General features: G+C 38.7%; 2 protein-coding genes and 2 non-coding genes across 6 annotated transcripts; 2 read left to right on the top strand and 2 right to left on the bottom strand.

The window, feature by feature from the left end:
- Positions 1-1627: 1627 nt before the first annotated feature.
- Positions 1628-7133, bottom strand: LOC111456894 (transmembrane protein 56). Of its 3 annotated transcripts, none has more exons than XM_023098951.1 (9): positions 6733-7133; positions 4912-5135; positions 4728-4816; positions 4497-4635; positions 3658-3732; positions 3463-3584; positions 3315-3390; positions 2163-2222; positions 1628-2025 (listed from the first exon to the last, which is right to left on the bottom strand). In XM_023098951.1, exons 2-9 carry the CDS (start codon positions 5047-5049, stop codon positions 1897-1899), a joined length of 828 nt encoding a protein of 275 aa, XP_022954719.1. In that variant the 5' UTR covers positions 5050-5135; positions 6733-7133; the 3' UTR covers positions 1628-1896. The 3 variants fall into 3 exon arrangements, with proteins under 3 accessions (XP_022954719.1, XP_022954722.1, XP_022954720.1); XM_023098954.1 differs by lacking the exon at positions 6733-7133 and adding an exon at positions 6601-6699; XM_023098952.1 differs by lacking the exon at positions 6733-7133 and adding an exon at positions 6491-6541.
- A 626-nt stretch (positions 7134-7759) lies between these two features.
- On the top strand, positions 7760-7832 carry TRNAR-UCU. Its single transcript has one exon. It is a non-coding gene; the product is annotated as a tRNA-Arg (tRNA).
- A 214-nt stretch (positions 7833-8046) lies between these two features.
- On the top strand, positions 8047-8119 carry TRNAR-UCU. The gene has a single exon. It is a non-coding gene; the product is annotated as a tRNA-Arg (tRNA).
- A 1775-nt stretch (positions 8120-9894) lies between these two features.
- On the bottom strand, positions 9895-13255 carry LOC111456893 (regulatory protein NPR3-like). Its single transcript, XM_023098950.1, has 4 exons — positions 12146-13255; positions 10732-11455; positions 10454-10639; positions 9895-10316 (listed from the first exon to the last, which is right to left on the bottom strand). The coding sequence occupies exons 1-4, from the start codon at positions 12686-12688 to the stop codon at positions 10048-10050; spliced, it is 1722 nt and encodes a 573-aa protein (XP_022954718.1). The 5' UTR covers positions 12689-13255; the 3' UTR covers positions 9895-10047.
- Between the last annotated feature and the right edge of the window lie 3344 nt (positions 13256-16599).

The following is a 16599-nucleotide window of genomic DNA, read 5'->3' as shown; positions in this document are numbered from 1 at the left end:
TTAATTAAGATGGATGTCTATTTAGTCATTACACTTTCAAAAGTGTAATAGGTGCATAATTTTTTATTTTGTATTAATAAGTATTTAAATTTGTTTTTTTATAAGTATTTAATTTTTTTTATTAACCTATTAGATATAAATTTAAATTTGATGTATAATAAACTCAACTATTTTTATTAGAGGTTTTCCACGATGAATGACCTAAGCAACTCGAATTATTCAATTTAAGTTGAGTTGAATTTTTGTAAGAACCGAAACTTCGACTCTATTTGCAGGTTGGAATTACCTTGGTCATCCAACCAACTTCAAATTAGAGGTGTACATTCAAACCGATAACCCGACAATCCGAACCAACCCAACCCGAATTATAAGGGTTGAGTTGGGTTGGATTAGCATTTCGGGTAGGGTTGGGTTCATTTTTCTGAACCCAAACTGAATCAGTTCGGTTTCAAGTTCGTGGATAAAACCTTCGAATTTAACCGAGCCAAATAAAAATATATAAATTATATATATATATTTTTTTTATATTAATAGGTTTGTCAGTACCTCAGCCTCTCTAAGGATACTCAGGCGGTAGTCTTCTTTTATATTATTTTATTATTTTTAATTTCAATATTTTTTTTATATTATTTTATTATATTTAATTTCAGTATTTTTTGGGGTTATATACACATCTTTAAACTAATTATTTTTAATGTTTATTTAATTGGATAATTTTTCCTTATATTTTCATAATTTTTTCGGTTATATACACATTTTAAACTAATTATTTTTATTGTTTATTTATTAATTTTTCCTTATTTTTTATTGTTTATTTATTAATTTTTCCTTATATTTTCATAATTTGAAACGTCGGTATTTAGTTGTTTTTAGTTTTATCATAAATCGATTTGTGTATAACCAATAATTCTCAAGAAATGTCGGTATTTACCTGTTTTTTTTTAGTTTTATCATAAATCGATTTGTGTATAACCAATAATTCTCAAGAAATGTCGGTATTTACCTGTTTTTAGTTTTATCATAAATCGAATCGATGTGTGTATAACCAATAATTCTCAAGAAATGTCAGTATTTACCTGTTTTTAGTTTTATCATAAATTAATTTTGTTTGTAAACTTTTAATATATTTTATCTAAGATTGTATCTGAATCATTATATAAATTTTGAATAAATAAAATTTTTTTAAAAAAAATTTGACAACTCGACGTCCCAACCAAACCCAACCCGAAAATAAAGGATTGGGTTGTGAAAATTTTCGGGTTAGGTTGGACCATTTTCGGGTTAGGTTGGACCAATCCAACACTTTAGGATTGCATAAAAAAAAAATCCCTCAACCCAATCCAAGTAGACCATATACACCCGTACCCTAAATCCAACTAGACCATATACACCCGTACCCTAAATAGAGGTTTACAACCCAATATAGTGAGTTGAGTTGTGAACTCCATTCGAATCATTCAAATTACCAATCCACCGGGGCTCTTTAACCAAGTCGAAAGCAAAACAGAAGGCATCTCAGATTTCAAACAAATTACTCGAGAGATTTCGTAAACCATAAGCCATAGACAAGGCGGAAGAAAAGTAGAACAGTGCCCGAGATCAAGAAGGGAGAACCAAGAACCGAACCAAACCAAACCGAGATCGTAAATATATCTGAACACAAAAGAATTGCAACGGTATCATCACATTTCTTCCATACATTTCAGGAAAAAGAGAGACAAGAACTATACAGAAAGAATGAATTGGCACACAGAACTGACAAGAGGAAGAAGACACTAAAAATGCCTCAACGAATTTAAAGTCATTATGAGCCATTTACAACACACTGCATAGCATCAAATCCCTTTTCCTCCTCAACCCATTTGCAGATTGATATGAACCACAAGAACATGTTTCTCATCGCCTTTTCGATATCGTCTTCATTAATCCCTTCACGATCTTCCCGAACCACATTAAGTTCATTATCCCTAGCATGGTCGGCACTCCAAATACCAAAATATATCCTATTACATGCATCTTAATTACCTGCATAACACGATTATCCATATCGTGATCGAGTTAAATGAGAGAACATATTGCAATGAGATCAATGTTCCCATTTTACAACTTAATGAACAAAGCCATAAGCACTGAAAAATATGCATAATTGATCTTGAAAATACCTGATCATAGTGCAGGTAAACGTGATAGAATGTGTAACCAAACAGCAGAATGCGAGCAACCTGTTATAAACACCCATCACCAAGCATGTAAACACCAATCCAAATACAAGAAAATCCAATCATAAAACAAGATATGAACTCGAATACTACTATTTGAGATCTCACATCGGTTGGGGAGGAGAACAAAACACCCTTTATAAGAGCGTAAAAACCTCTCCCTAGTAGACGCATTTTAAAAAACCTTGAGAGAAAGCCGGAAAGGGAAAGCCCGAAGAGAACAATATTTGATAGTGGCGGGCTTGGGCTGTTACAAATGATATTAGAGCCAGACATGGGGCGATGTGCCAGCAAGGAGGATGAGCTTCAAAGGAGGGTGGACACGAGGCGGTGTGCCATCAAGGGCGTTGAATCCCGAAAGAGGGTGGATTGGGGGGTCTCACATCGATTGGAGAAGGGTACAAATGCCAGCGAGGATGCTGGCCCCAAAGGAGGTAGATTGTAAGATCCCACATCGGTTGGAGAGAAAAACAAAACACCCTTTATAAAAGACTGAAAACCTCTCCCTAGTAGACACATTTTAAAAACCTTGAGGGGAAGCCTAATAGGGGAAAGCCCAAAGAGGACAATATCTGCTAGCGGTGGACTTGGGCTGTTACGAATGATATCAGAGCCAGACACGAGGCGGTGTGCCAGTGAGGAGAATGAGCTTCGAAGGAGGGTGGACACGAGGCGGTGTGCCAACAAGGATGCTGGACATCGAAAAGGGGGTGGGGATTGGGGGGTCCCACATCGATTGGAGAAGGGAACGAATGCCAGCGAGGACGCAGGGCCCCAAAAGGGGGGTGGATTGTGAGAACCCACATCGGTTGGGGAGAAGAACAAAGCACCCTCATAAGAGTGTGAAAACCTTTCCCTAGTAGACGCGTTTTAAAAACCTTGAGGGAAAGCCCGAAAGAAAAACCCAAAGAGAACAATATCTGCTAGCGGTGGACTTGGGCTGTTACATACTATATGCTGTGGTAGTTCATGTTCAGTTGTGTTAAATCCAATTCTTTAGGATCTTTTAGCATGTCGTCGAGCTATTGACGGTCGTGTTTACGCCATTTTATATATAAAAAAACAGGCAAGATGACCTTCAGACCATTAACTCACCAGCCATGCAAAGAATATTACAAAGCCATTAATCAGATATGCACAGGATCTCTTCATACCAGCTGTGTCAAGATACCTTCACAAAATATGAAAGAATTCAGAGGAAGAACTTATAAAATTAAGAATCAATATCATAACGAAAGCCTACCATCTCATATTAATCTCAGGAGTTGTAATCTCTGAAATGAGAACCATATATGTATAGAGTTGCCCTTCTCCAGAAAAAACAGAATATGCTACTGCTAGCCCGGAAAGAGAGTGGTGGACAACCTATCATCGAAGTTTCGTAATTATGCACGACTCTTGTCAAATTTGAAGCGCTATCAGCAGCGAAGGTACTTACATATTCCATCCCGCCTAAAGACGGATACAGCCAAATGATCAATCCGAGATCTGCCAAAAAGTATCCAACCGAAATCTGGAAAAGGGTATATGATTAGAATTTTAGTTAATGTTCAGTAAAAATTCAAGGAAAACAGAATAGAAGCTCAAATGACTCGAAAAGTCTGCCATCGTAGACATTATCCTCAAATCAGAAACAGAAAATCAAACATTGGTGGGCACGACCACCGAACTCTCATGTCACAAATGTCTGTTCAAATATGGCCATGTCATGTTGGATTATAGAGGTTCCCTCATTCAACTAAGTATAATACAGATAAGGTTCAACTTTTTGATTAAAACGAACAATGTTGAAGCAAAGATCTAATATCATCCTTGTTTCATTTCCCAACACGTTGCGAATCATTGTTTTGCGACGTGTTTGCATTGCCTTCCTACTGCTATATCGAATAGCATGGTTGAGCTGGATCTCCAGGACCGAGTTTTGCTAATGGCGCCTCCTTTCAGGCTGCCTCTATCTTTCTAACATTATTGCAGCCCACCCCCATTTCATCCATTGATGAGTTCTTAGCTTTGAAGAACATTTTGGATAACTTAATACACCTCAATAGATGAAAGCAACTACTAATCACTAACATAGGGTGGTTAACATTGGGACTTAGTTTCTTTTAACATATGGCCTTTACACAATCCACAAGAAAACGTTGGACCGACAACCTTTTGGCACGTTTCCTCATCGTTCACTGCTTACATGCTGCTTAGAAACTTCAGTTATCTAAAACATCAAACAATTCAAAAGGAAGCTGACATTCATTGAAGATTAGCTAATAGAAAGCTTACCCCCAATATGAACGTAGACAACGTCGAACTTTGAAAGGTAAGAAGGCTAGCGTGACGCTGGTCAGAGAAGAGATCTGACCAGAAAACGAAGTACAATGACATAATTGAGATATATATTGCATGAATAGTGGACACACCGCTGCCAATTTTAGTTCAAAATATCAGTAATGGCCACAACAGTCCACTGAATAGATTATGAAGGCAATGGACAATCAAAGATACTAAACTCACCGGTTATTCCACTCGACTCGTTGAATTTTCGTAAGACCCAGATAACTCTTGAAGTAAAAATTGCTAACTAATTGAGTAAGATCATATACCTGCACGAGGAAACCCAAAATTTTTAATGTGTCCTAATTGAAGAGAAGCAGCATTTTGTCCTAATATCTAGCATGAGCTAAAAGGTGATACATACCAATTTACAAGCAAGCATGCCTCCAAGAACAGAGGTGTACGGGATAAAACGGTCCGCTAATAAGTAGTTCTTTACCAATGCATCAGTTTGACTTTGGTAAGATTTAATAGCCATTACAGTCTTCAAAGACATTGCCATTGTTTTGTTTGGCTACATAACAATCGGCAGATTGCTGTATATTGGACTGAATAAACTATTTGCTCCCTCACTCCATGTTGTTATCCCTTCTTGACCAAATATGAAGCTAGTTAGAAAGAAATATAAAGGATAGTGATATACAAAATCTGTGCTTAAGCAATCAATGTTCATAAGCGGCAATTAACCTCACAAAATGAAGGACGAACGGCATCGAGAAGAGTACAACAGCATAACATCCAAAATCTAGTTCATTCCTTATTCCATCTTAAAAAATTTCTAAGCAATCAATCTGAACTTCCCACGAAAGAGCACACGAATCACTTAGCTAAAGTTGTTCCATAGTTTATATTTTCCTTTTGGGGCCAAACTAAATGCATCCAGTCTAGAATTATCATATAAAATATGAGACTTAAACTGTGCAATGTAAAAAACATCATTGCAAATTCTATCGATTCTTTCATTCTTTTTATTGGATAATGTTGATGGATGACCCATGTGATCAACTTTCTAGGCACAAATATCATCATTGCAAGGTGCACCAGCCGGGAATCGTACCCAGGTCTGTACCATGGCAGAGTACTATTCTACTATTGATTCTTTCTTTCATTTTGAATATACCACAAAAGAGCTCTTGAGACACTGTTGCTGTATCATGTTGAGGATTGTTGGGAGAAGTCTCACGTTGGCTAATTTCAGGAATGATCATGGGTTTATAAGTAAAGAAACATTCTCCATAGATATGAGGCCTTTTGAGAAAACCAAAAGTAAAGTCATGAGAGCTTATGCTCAAAGTGGACAATATCATACCATTGTGGAAAGTCGTGATTCCTAATATGGTATTAGAGCCATGCCCTGAACTTAGTCATGTCAATAGAATCCTCAAATGTCAAACAAAGAAGTTGTGAACCTCGAAGGTGTAGTCAAAAGTGACTCAAGTTTCAAACAAAGAGTGTACTTCGTTCAAGGACTCCAGAGAACGAGTCGAGCCTTGATTAAGGGGAGGTTGTTCGAGGGCTCCATAGGCCTCGAGGGAGGCTCTATAGTGTACTTTGTTCGAGGGAAGGATTGTTGAGGATTGTTGGAAGGGAGTCTCACATTGGCTATAGGGAATGATCATGAGTTTATAAGTAAGGAATGTATCTTTATTAGTATTCAGCCTTTTGGGGAAAAGCCATGAGAGCTTATGCTCAAAGTGGATAATATCATACCATTGAGGAGAACCGTGATTCCTAACATACCATGCAACCACCCGCAAGAAAGCATTCATGGAAGCATCAAACAAAACAACTTTGTTTCTTCCAAACATATCAAATTTTTTTTCAAAAAACTTATTAATGTCATTCAAGCAAGGCAGATTGCCTACAAACTACAAATAAAAATACAAAATGTTAAAGAAGAACTAGAAGAAACAAGGACTGTCTCAAAGAGAAACGACGCTCACTCATTGAATCAACAAACTACAAGAGGACGATTCCACATTTTGAACAAAACCCACAAACGTTACAAAAGCAAATAATCAGATAAGCTCAAAGATCATATGGTGGAACTTACAGCAAACACACAAATTCACAACTCTAAAAGATCCCATCAAAACAAACGATCAAAACACAGATGAACAACCCAGAAAAACAGAGGAAATCAGTAAAATCAGCGCGAAAAACAAAGAAAAGAAAGAAGCAATACCTCATAAATGAAAACCCCAAATCACGAGGAGATGCAGAGGAAGGGGTTTTTCATTTTTTCAAAGATAACAAAATGGGAACAAACAAAATAAGATATCTGTAAAGGGCGATGCAACAACCGGCCGGTATAAAAGAACCGTGAGGTTGAATCAATGTGAAGCGTTAGGACTCCAACCGCAACAATCTAAAATAGGCAATCGCGACAAGATGAAGAGAAATTACAAAGAATAAGAAAGAATTGGTGAAATGGGTAATCGAATTGGAAGTGGGTTTTGCTAATCAGCAATGGATTTGAGTGTCCAGAGATGGGATCGTCGTATTCTAATGGATTCAATTTCATTCTATCCAATCCTCGCACTACCAACCCAAGGAAGGTGATATCTTCGCGCCTTGCCCGATGATCTTTTCCCTTTATATTTTTGGAAAATCACTCGGTGTAGGATTCAGGAAATGTTTGAATTATATTGTAATTTTTTCCTCTTTAGATAATTCAATTTGATACACAATAAAAGGATATGATAAATCTTTTTTATTTATTTTTAGGTGGTGAACGAAGTTCTTCCATTCATTCTATCGTATTTATCATTGATACGGGAAAAATTTTGTACTTTCTATTGTCCCGGTCCATGGTCTGAACGAGTCACACATACACCCGAGTACATGTTCCTCGATGCTGAGGGTATCCCCGAATGATGGGCAATTTGGTGATATTTCTGATTGGTGTCTTGTGTTTCTAATAAGTTGTTTAATAGTTGGCATTGTGTTTCGAATTTTTGCGTGAAATCCCCTCTAATTTTTTATTCAACCGCTATATGCTTATAAGAAGTTGCTACACTCGATTGTTCCCATTTACATGCTTATAAGCGCTTGTGGCCTAACTTTAGAATTCCTCTAATTAAGTTATCGAAAAGCAGGTTCACCTTGTTGATATATAGTGACCTAATATCACATATCAAGACATATCACACATATGACATGTGCAGGACTACTAGGCACGTGTTATCATGCATAAGCAATTCTTGACATAAGCGCTTGTGGCCTAATGGATAAGGCACTTGACTTCTAATCAAGTGATTGTGGGTTCGAGTCCCATCGGGCATGATGATTTCCAAATTATTGACTATATTTATTTATTTTTGTTGTAATCTTTAAGAAACTAAATCTCGAAAGTTGGAACTTACATACAAAAATCGAAATCCCCGACGATAACCTTATCTATCTTTTTGCAGGTCAATTATGCACCTACTTGAATGGGTCGGTAGAGCTGTCTCAAGTGACACATGGGTCATCATACATAAAGCAATTCTTGATATAAGCGCTCGTGGCCTAATGGACAAGGCGCTTGACTTCTAATCAAGCGATTGTGGGTTCGAGTCCCATCGGGCGTGATAGATACAAAACTCGATAACCTTATCTATCTTTTTCCAGGTCAATTATGCACCCACTGTCCATAATGGATACCCCAATGAGATATGAGATGGTTAGTGACACATGGGTCAGTGAAGGTGTCCAAGCAAGCCAAGATGGTAGAGCTGTCCCAAGTGACACATGGGTCAGTGAAGGTGTCCAAAGCAAGCCAAGATGGTAGAGCACATGGGTCAGTGAAGGTGTCCAAGCAAGCCAAGATGGTAGAGCTGTCCCAAGTGACACAAGCCAAGATGGTAGAGCTGTTGGGTGGGAATTGATATGACAATGAGATGCTGCAAACGTTGCTTATGAGAGACCTTGGCCTAGAGTGAAGACCGTGGGGCGTGTGTGACCAAACAAACTTGGATCTTGCACAAGTTGTGTTTGGTTGGCGACGGCAAACCCCACCTAAGGTTCGATAAAGCCACAAAGGTGGGCAAAAAATGTGAATGAGGCTTGAGTTCTCCCTCAAGAATTGTTGTGAGCATGTCAAGATCACGATATCGCACAATTGAAGAAGTATGATCATGACAGTTGATATCAAAGTCATACTTGTGTGTCTAAGTTGGAAAAGACAAAGAACCCGAGGGTTTAATGAAAAATTTGCAAGTGTGTCACGAGTGCCTAATTGGGCAGGACAGTTGTACGTCATAATCAATAATTGTTTTGTGGGTGAAAAACTAGACTCCCTGAGGAGGAGTTTTGCTTGTCTTGAGGAGGAGTCTTGCCCGTCAATGAAGCACGAACCAAACTCAAGAGAGCATCAAGCTGGATGTGGGCGACACAGTAAACAAAGCTGTAACAAGACCAAAGAAGTGTTAGTACAACGTTTGCCACATGAAGGTGGCTAGTAGTTGAGAAGTTGGTTGAAGTGTAGCGCTAACATGGGGCTTAGTTACAAGCTTCAAGACCTTGCTTCCGAAAGGGTTTGTGGTCATGACGAGAGAAGGTCGTGGTACAAACCCACATTGCCCCTACAAAGGGATGTAACCATGACGAGAGAATGTCGTGATACAGATCTCTATAAGGCTTAGAGAATATGACGGTTTGGGCCATGATGGCCACGTTTGGAACGTGCTCCCACAAGCTCAAGTTAGGAATGCTGATGCTAGTTTTTTTCATGGTTTGTCTAGGGAGTCCTGAGCCGAGTCTAAAAAGTGGGAGAAGTTAGGTCCATGGAGGGATAGCCCATAGCCATTGGGCAAGTAGGTTGCGACCCCACACGTAAGACAGACAAGGACATCCCTCAAGTGTCGTCCATCCAGCCATGTGAGGGCCAAGATTGAGAAGTGTCATGATGCAACCGAGGAGGACGATGTATTATCCAACACTGCAAGAGTGTGCATCCAAGCTAAGTCGAGGTATACGCAAGGTTCGAGAGAACGAGGCAATACGAGTGCCGAAGACAAGCTTGAAACGGGTCGGATAGAGCCCCGAGCCATAACCTCAGAAGTCAGAGTTCCGATATGAGTTTTGGCATGCGGCTCTGGAATTACGTCCGTCTATATGAAAAATGAAAGCTCCCCAAATTGGGTGTCAATCGAATACTCGAAAAACGATGCACGCAGTCGTATGACCGCTCGCCAAAATGACGTCGACTAAAAAATGATCGGAAAGACCTCAAAATGTACTATAGGTGGAGACATGGTGTCAGCTCTCCACCACCCCTAAGCCATGTGGCGTAAGTGTGTACCCTATGACACATACGTGTGTCAGAATGTGGGTGAACGTCTCGAGCATCTCAAGGACAGTACGGTTAGTTATGTTACAACATAGAGAGAATCAACACAAGATTTTCAATGTATAGTTAACTCATTATACAAAGAGCAAAACTTCTAAGTTTGCATTTCTTTTCCTAAACAAGAACCCTCTAACTTTCACTTTATTGTACATAAAATACATACTACCTTTATCGTCTCCTGACCTTCTGTGGGTTGGCACCATCCTTCAACGATGTCGACGACGACGACGGAGACAACCCAGATCGTTTGAGGTTGGCAGCCTTGTCTTTGTCAAATGCCTTCTGAACATCATTTTTAAGCTCCCTGAAACGCTTCTGCTTAATCCGTTGCTCCTCGACAGTCCCCTTCGTAAGGTAAACTAGATCAAGAAGGTCAAATTCCAAAAACTTATCCAGTTCTTCCGAGCATTTCGGGAAGTAACGCCTACCCGTTTCCACTGCCACCAAGAAAGTTACTTTACATGAGATATCCGAGCACTCTTCTGATTAAGAACAGCGTTTTTCGAGTAGTAAAACGACTCGGTACAAGAAACGTATAACAAGAAAGAAATAGGTTGATATGTTTTTCAATAACCTGTTTTCATAAGGGCCTGAATTCTGGAAAGAAATCTTTGGTTCTGAACACTTGGGCTTTCATTTAAGTCGACTTCACTCGAACCTTTCGGGATAGAAAACCCAGAAAACTCGGAAGTTGTGTCCGCATTGGCAATGTCCATAGCTACCCTGGCCTCGGACGGGAAGAGTAGTCGAGCAAATGCTACTGCATTAGAACATGACAATATTTATGAATGAGTTCATGATATCAGTTTGGAGATGCAACAAAATTGATCAAAATAACTCAAAAAACATTACCTCTGTTTTCCAAGCAAATCAATTTCATGTGGAGATCACCAGCCATCGTCAAGGAAAGAATGGATGAATCTGAACTTGGATTTCTCCACATTTCCCTCTCTAAAATGTCAATACACAAACGGTCTTTGTTTGCTACCTGCACTTGTTCTATCTTAGCATGATAATCCTTTGGCCGTGTTAACCTCCGACAGATATCCGCAGCAGTCTGACCATCTAACGTCAAATCCGTTGCCAACGCTCCCTCGTTAAGGAGCGATATTATCACCGATGGATCCTTACGCATCGCAGCAACATGAAGAACGGTATAGCCACGTGAATTCCGGAGGTTTACATCAGCCATCCTCAGTTTAAGAACCTCAGACAACGTCTTGGGATCACAGTATGCTGCAGCATAATGCAGTGCATCGGCTTCGTCTAGCGTTGCATCTGATTCGGATAAAAGAAGTTTCATGAGTTCAACATCATCTGAATCTAATGCCTGCCATATTTTCTTGATTCTCTTATCACAAGGACGGTCGGAGCAAGGTTTTGCTCGAACCAATTTAATGCTTTCCACAACCTCATGAGGAAGTCCTTTCTCGAGAGAAACATAATCGAGATCAGATCGAGCTATTCGGTCTACACATTGAGTGACAAGATGACTCAATTGGCAATGGAAAGCCACCTCTAAGATTTGGACGACGTTTTCGACTAAAGCCTTCACAACATAGTTGAGCAAATGTCGCTGCACATATGTAAAGTATTAGATGACAGTAATTCTTATTCACAATATTGTTACGATCGCACAACAATGCACACACTCGATCAAGATGAACACAAATAAATAGAAGAGAAAAAATGCAAGGAGTAATATTGGCTAAAGGATTTGTATTGATGACTTCAGACATGTACACTCATAGAGAAAAGCACTACCTAAAAATGTTTCACTTCCAAATATTGAGAGTACGGTATATATCCCTACGAGCACTAGAGCACGCGGGCAGACGGGACGGGGCGCACGCAAGAGAACGCGGGCGGGGCGGGGTTGGGCGCGCGCAGGAGCACGCGGGCGGGGTGGGGGTGGGGGGCGTGCGGGAACACGCGGGTTGGGCGGGGCGGGCGAGCGCGCGGAAACGTTCTGACACCGCCTCACCGTGCAAATTCCACCACCGCGCCGCTGTCAACCGTCCTCTACCACCACCCCCACGCCACACGCACTATGTGCATATAATCTTTTACCGTATATTTATAGTCGTCCTACTCCATATCAACAGATTCCAAATATCTACGGTATATTTGTCATAGACTCCATATCCAACAGATTTAACAGCCGACCAAATATCTACTATATATGTCTACCAAATATTACTATAAATAATATTAGCTCCACATCCCAACAAATATAATTTACTCTCCAGCAATCAAATGAACTGACCTGAAACAAAGAAACCAGCTCAGGAATTTGAAATATAGACGATGCATACGTCAATTGCACAGCGAAATCGATAGCAGGTCGACAAGCATCATGGTCACACGAACTATCGACACAAGTCGATACATTCGCAGGAGACGGCTGCAGCTTTCCAGTATACAAGTAACTCAAAAATATCAAGAAAGCATCATATCCAACCTTGCCATAAGGCAACAACTCATTCATATGATACTGCGGTTTCCCGTCTTTCATCGATGGCTTTTCGTTTTTTCGAAAAAGATTATGCATAAACCTACTCCTAGCAGCCAAAATACATCGGTGAATACCAATTGGAACACCCTCAACTATGATATCAGCATCAGTATAATCAAATCCATCATCAATCAAAAGCTGTGCTAAATTAGAACTAAGCTTGTTTAAACTAATCACTTCAAGACTAGGCACTGGCTCAGAAGAGATGGACATGTTATAACTCAGTGAGCCATTAGTATATGAAGATGAAGTGAAGCTCAATGATGATGATGGTTCTAATGAATCAGCCATCATACTAGATGGGAAGAACAAAATACATGTAATCAAACGAAACAGGATGGTAACAGCAATATATAATTTAAAAACAGGCCAATAACATGAACAGAACGAAGAGGGCAGAAAATTCCCTTCAAAGAATTGAAATCAAAACGCTATGGATTTAGGGTTTGAAATCGCAGGAACTGAGATTGAAATTCCCAATTGAAATCCGAGCGATTCACCGAAACTTCAAATACCCATTTCGAAAAAGGAATCCATCAAACGAACAGAGACAGAGGCTGAGCCAGAATCGGAAAGAATTGGCGAATCGGATGGAAAGAAATGAGAAGCAAACACAGAAGTGGCGGGAAGCAGAGGTTTGTTGTTGGATTTGAGAGAGCAAAAACGATGGAGGAAGAACAGAGGGGGACAGAGCAGTAATGGAAATTGAAGAGAGAAAGGGGAAAGGGTCGAAGGCAGAAAGAGAATGATTGTGGACTGTGGATGAAATCGTTGCCATGACGAAAGCCATGGCGTCGATTTTCGAAGCTGTGCTGCACTTGCGTTCTCAATGCCGTCATGCCATGACCTAATACCACAAAAAAAATCCAAATCTCTCTCTAGTCAATCATGCATGACACATGTTCTAGTTTTGATGGTTCGAGTCGGTTGACAGGAACGTCAACCAATTGAGTGGGAGACGATGCAACCGGCATGCAACCATGGACAACACGCCTTCGACAAACAAAACCGAGATATCTGTCATGTCCCTCTCTCTCTCCCTCTAAAGCAGAAGTCTCAAGTCTCTCTCCCCCTCTCTCCACCTTCCACCTACTGCAGAAGTCTTCATCCGATGACACGCCACGTGTTGTTGTTGATGGCCATTATAGCAGTATGGGGTGCTTCAAAGTAGAACAAATCAGTCGTTGCAGCAGCACCGGTGCCAATCACATACTTCAAAGTGGAGCAAAACAGATTAGTTCGAGTTTCTATGAGTCGACCAGAGAAGCTCAGTTCAAAGGCGACTCATTGAGCCAGTTATTTTGACTTTTTCTTTTATGAAAGGAGTGGACCTAACTCGAAGGAAAAAATACTCGAACCGAGACGATTGATGGGAAGCTCTTTGTCTCAAAATTAAACGTCAAATACTAAAAATTAATTATGAAATTAAATAAATATATGTATTTATAGTGGTATGGTAGATATAAATGTATATTTTAAATTAACATAAATTAAAGTCAACTAATTAATAAATCTAATTTATAAAGTTTTTATTTATTTTAATATATGAATAAATATATTGTTAGTTAAATTATTATTTTATTTTATTTTTTAAGGAAGAGAATGTAAAATTTGGAAGTGGAAGTGACAATTGAACCGACAGGAATTATACTCCACTGAACACATTAAAATAATAATAATATAATAAATATTAGGAACCTTCGTGGAGGGGAGGGAGCGTGCAGAGCACGTGCAGGTGACGGCGCGTTTGGGAAATTACTTGGAAGTCTCGTGTCTTTCCCCGCCCAACTGCCGTCTTCTGACACGTGTTTTCTTTTTTTTTTTTCTTTTTTTTAATCTAAAAAGAAAAAATGACGTATTTATTCAACTACTCCTTATTTAATTTTTTTTCTTTACCATTTCTTTCAAAAATTTAGTATATTTCCATTAGATTTTTCGATTTGAATTGGATTTAATTTTTAAAAAAGTCAAATATTTGGATGGGTTCTAATTTCTACTTTCACTTTTTTGTTCAGAAAAGCTATCGGGGAGACTCTTGATCCGGGTGGGCTCAACAAGTTCTAAAGCACGAGGGAATGGGCATCCAAACCGGTATCAATCTTGTTTGTTGGGCTCGGCAATAGCTCGCAGCTTTCCAGGTTTGTTTGGTATTGGAATCCATGAGTGGTACATCGAGAAAAATTGAAAGGTAGAGTGAAAGAGTGCCCTTTTAACATGATTTTTTTATTTTTATTTTTGTCAAGTCAGCCAATTTTAATATTATTATGAAAATTAATAATATTCGATTGTTTGTGATCTATGTTAGTGATACAATATGACTTGTGAATATTTGATATTTGAGTTTTATGAGATTTTAGTTATTAATGTAGCATATATTTTGGATATGTATAATTTTTTTAAAAAATAACACGACAATTCCCCAAACCCAAAAATAAAGGGTTGGGATGTGAACTCTATTTGGGTCGTTCACATCACCAACTTAACCAATCCAAAATTTCGAGTCTTTAGAAAGAAAAAAAAATTGTTGACTCCACATAATTTTATTAAATTTGACTAATATGTACCTAATTATCTAAACTCTGATTCCCGATTAGATTGGTATAACTAGTAACTTTCAACTCTGTTAAACATCTTTTAGTCATCTTATCCTCATGCTGGCTTCCATTCTCATGTGGTTTTAGTTCATTCGTGAACCTCTTATTTACTTGGATGTCATATGTCCACCAACTTCTGCATTGGTTCATCCCCACGCCACATCTTTTTTGTAATGACCCATTCCCAGGATTCAGAATTCGAATTCGACACCTAATTACCCCGACATTCCCCTACACCCCTATGACATGATCACATTACCTACTAATTGCTTATTAAGAGTGAAATTTATTTTCTATTAAAAATAAGGTTGTCACTGCATGCATGATATGACTAATACATGCGAAAAACTTTCATTTAAAATATTTCATAAATGGTATTATGGACTTAAACGTTCAAAACAATTATTTAAAATAAGAAGGTAGATTATAAAGAAAATAAAAATAAATTTGACGTGAAATCAAATAAAGTAATACCAGCTTTGATCTAACCTAATGGCTACCAAAACATACATGAATAAGACTATCCTAACTCTGGTTGTATGGCCTTGTTCATGAATTCGTCATCCATATAGGGGTGCTTTACCTTTATCTAAAAAATAAGAGTAGCACGTGGCTTGAGTAGAAATACTCGAGGTCAAAAAACGCAAACACATAGGGACCTATCCTTTATAAATACATTATGGTATGGCCTTAGACTGCTTTCCAGTCAGGGCAAGGTTGAATGTGTAGTATTTTCCTAATATGATTCACGCATGCACACATGGACCTACTTGGTGGGCTCGTATATGTACCCCTAAGCCTGGCTCGTAAGGCTAGCACACACCCACACTGTCTTACCATGTGAAATGCTATGTCTTACCATGCGAAGCCACGTTATAGTTTATATGATGATGCAAGATGAAAGTCATGATTACTATGCATACATGACTCATATGTGTACTATGACATGGACGAAAGGAATAACGAAATGATTCTTATTATATGCTATGATTTTAGACCATGGGAACCTAATGCATTTATGCATGTCATGTGCATCAGGATACTTCCCCGTCATACTATGTTACTACGGACACGTGCCTTTGATATTTATGTTCACCATAATATCATGTAGGTCTTTCCCTCCATGGTGTCCGGCGACACATCAACACGTTTAGCCTGACGAAGCCAAGCCCAGTGATACACATACGAGTTCGCCTGGTGGGCCCATGTGCACGTGTATCCAAGTACCATACATCTAACTCTCCCGAAAAGAGTTCAAGGTCATGGTATATTGTTTTAAAAGATATGTCACACCATACACAAGCCACATGCTACCTTTCTTTTTAGGTAAAGTTAAAACGCCCCTACTCAAATGACAGTAAATGCTGGAATGACCATAAAAGCTAAGATAGGATATATATTAACTTACCTTTCTTTTTAGGTAAGATAATATATATATATATATATATATATATATATATATACACTTTTGACCATACAAGTCAAGATGTTTTGTTTTATCTTTTGACCTCAAAATATTCTCATCTTTATTGGCTTTATTTTGAGTGGAAATATTTGTAGTGAATAAGAAGGAATTGTTTTTTTTTTTTTTTTTTTTTTTTAAAAAAAAAA

Source organism: Cucurbita moschata, unplaced genomic scaffold (genome assembly GCF_002738365.1).
Source record: "Cucurbita moschata cultivar Rifu unplaced genomic scaffold, Cmos_1.0 Cmo_Scf00019, whole genome shotgun sequence".
NCBI classification, from domain to species: domain Eukaryota; kingdom Viridiplantae; phylum Streptophyta; class Magnoliopsida; order Cucurbitales; family Cucurbitaceae; genus Cucurbita; species Cucurbita moschata.
Note: the sequence above shows the minus strand (reverse complement) of the source record. Positions and strands in the feature narration are given on the sequence as shown.

Bases quoted from the DNA above. Each gene is read 5' to 3' on its own strand.
- LOC111456894 (XM_023098951.1), bottom strand. From the start codon at position 5,049: ATGGCAATGTCTTTGAAGACTGTAATGGCTATTAAATCTTACCAAAGT. The intron at 4,636-4,727 runs GTGAGTTTAGTA...TAAAATTGGCAG, and splicing joins CGAGTCGAGTGGAATAACCG to CGGTGTGTCCACTATTCATG. The intron at 3,585-3,657 runs GTAAGTACCTTC...CTTCGATGATAG, and splicing joins CTTTAGGCGGGATGGAATAT to GTTGTCCACCACTCTCTTTC.
- LOC111456893 (XM_023098950.1), bottom strand. From the start codon at position 12,688: ATGATGGCTGATTCATTAGAACCATCATCATCATTGAGCTTCACTTCA. The intron at 11,456-12,145 runs GTCAGTTCATTT...ACATATGTGCAG, and splicing joins AGCTGGTTTCTTTGTTTCAG to CGACATTTGCTCAACTATGT. The intron at 10,317-10,453 runs GTTATTGAAAAA...TCTTGGTGGCAG, and splicing joins TCAGGCCCTTATGAAAACAG to TGGAAACGGGTAGGCGTTAC.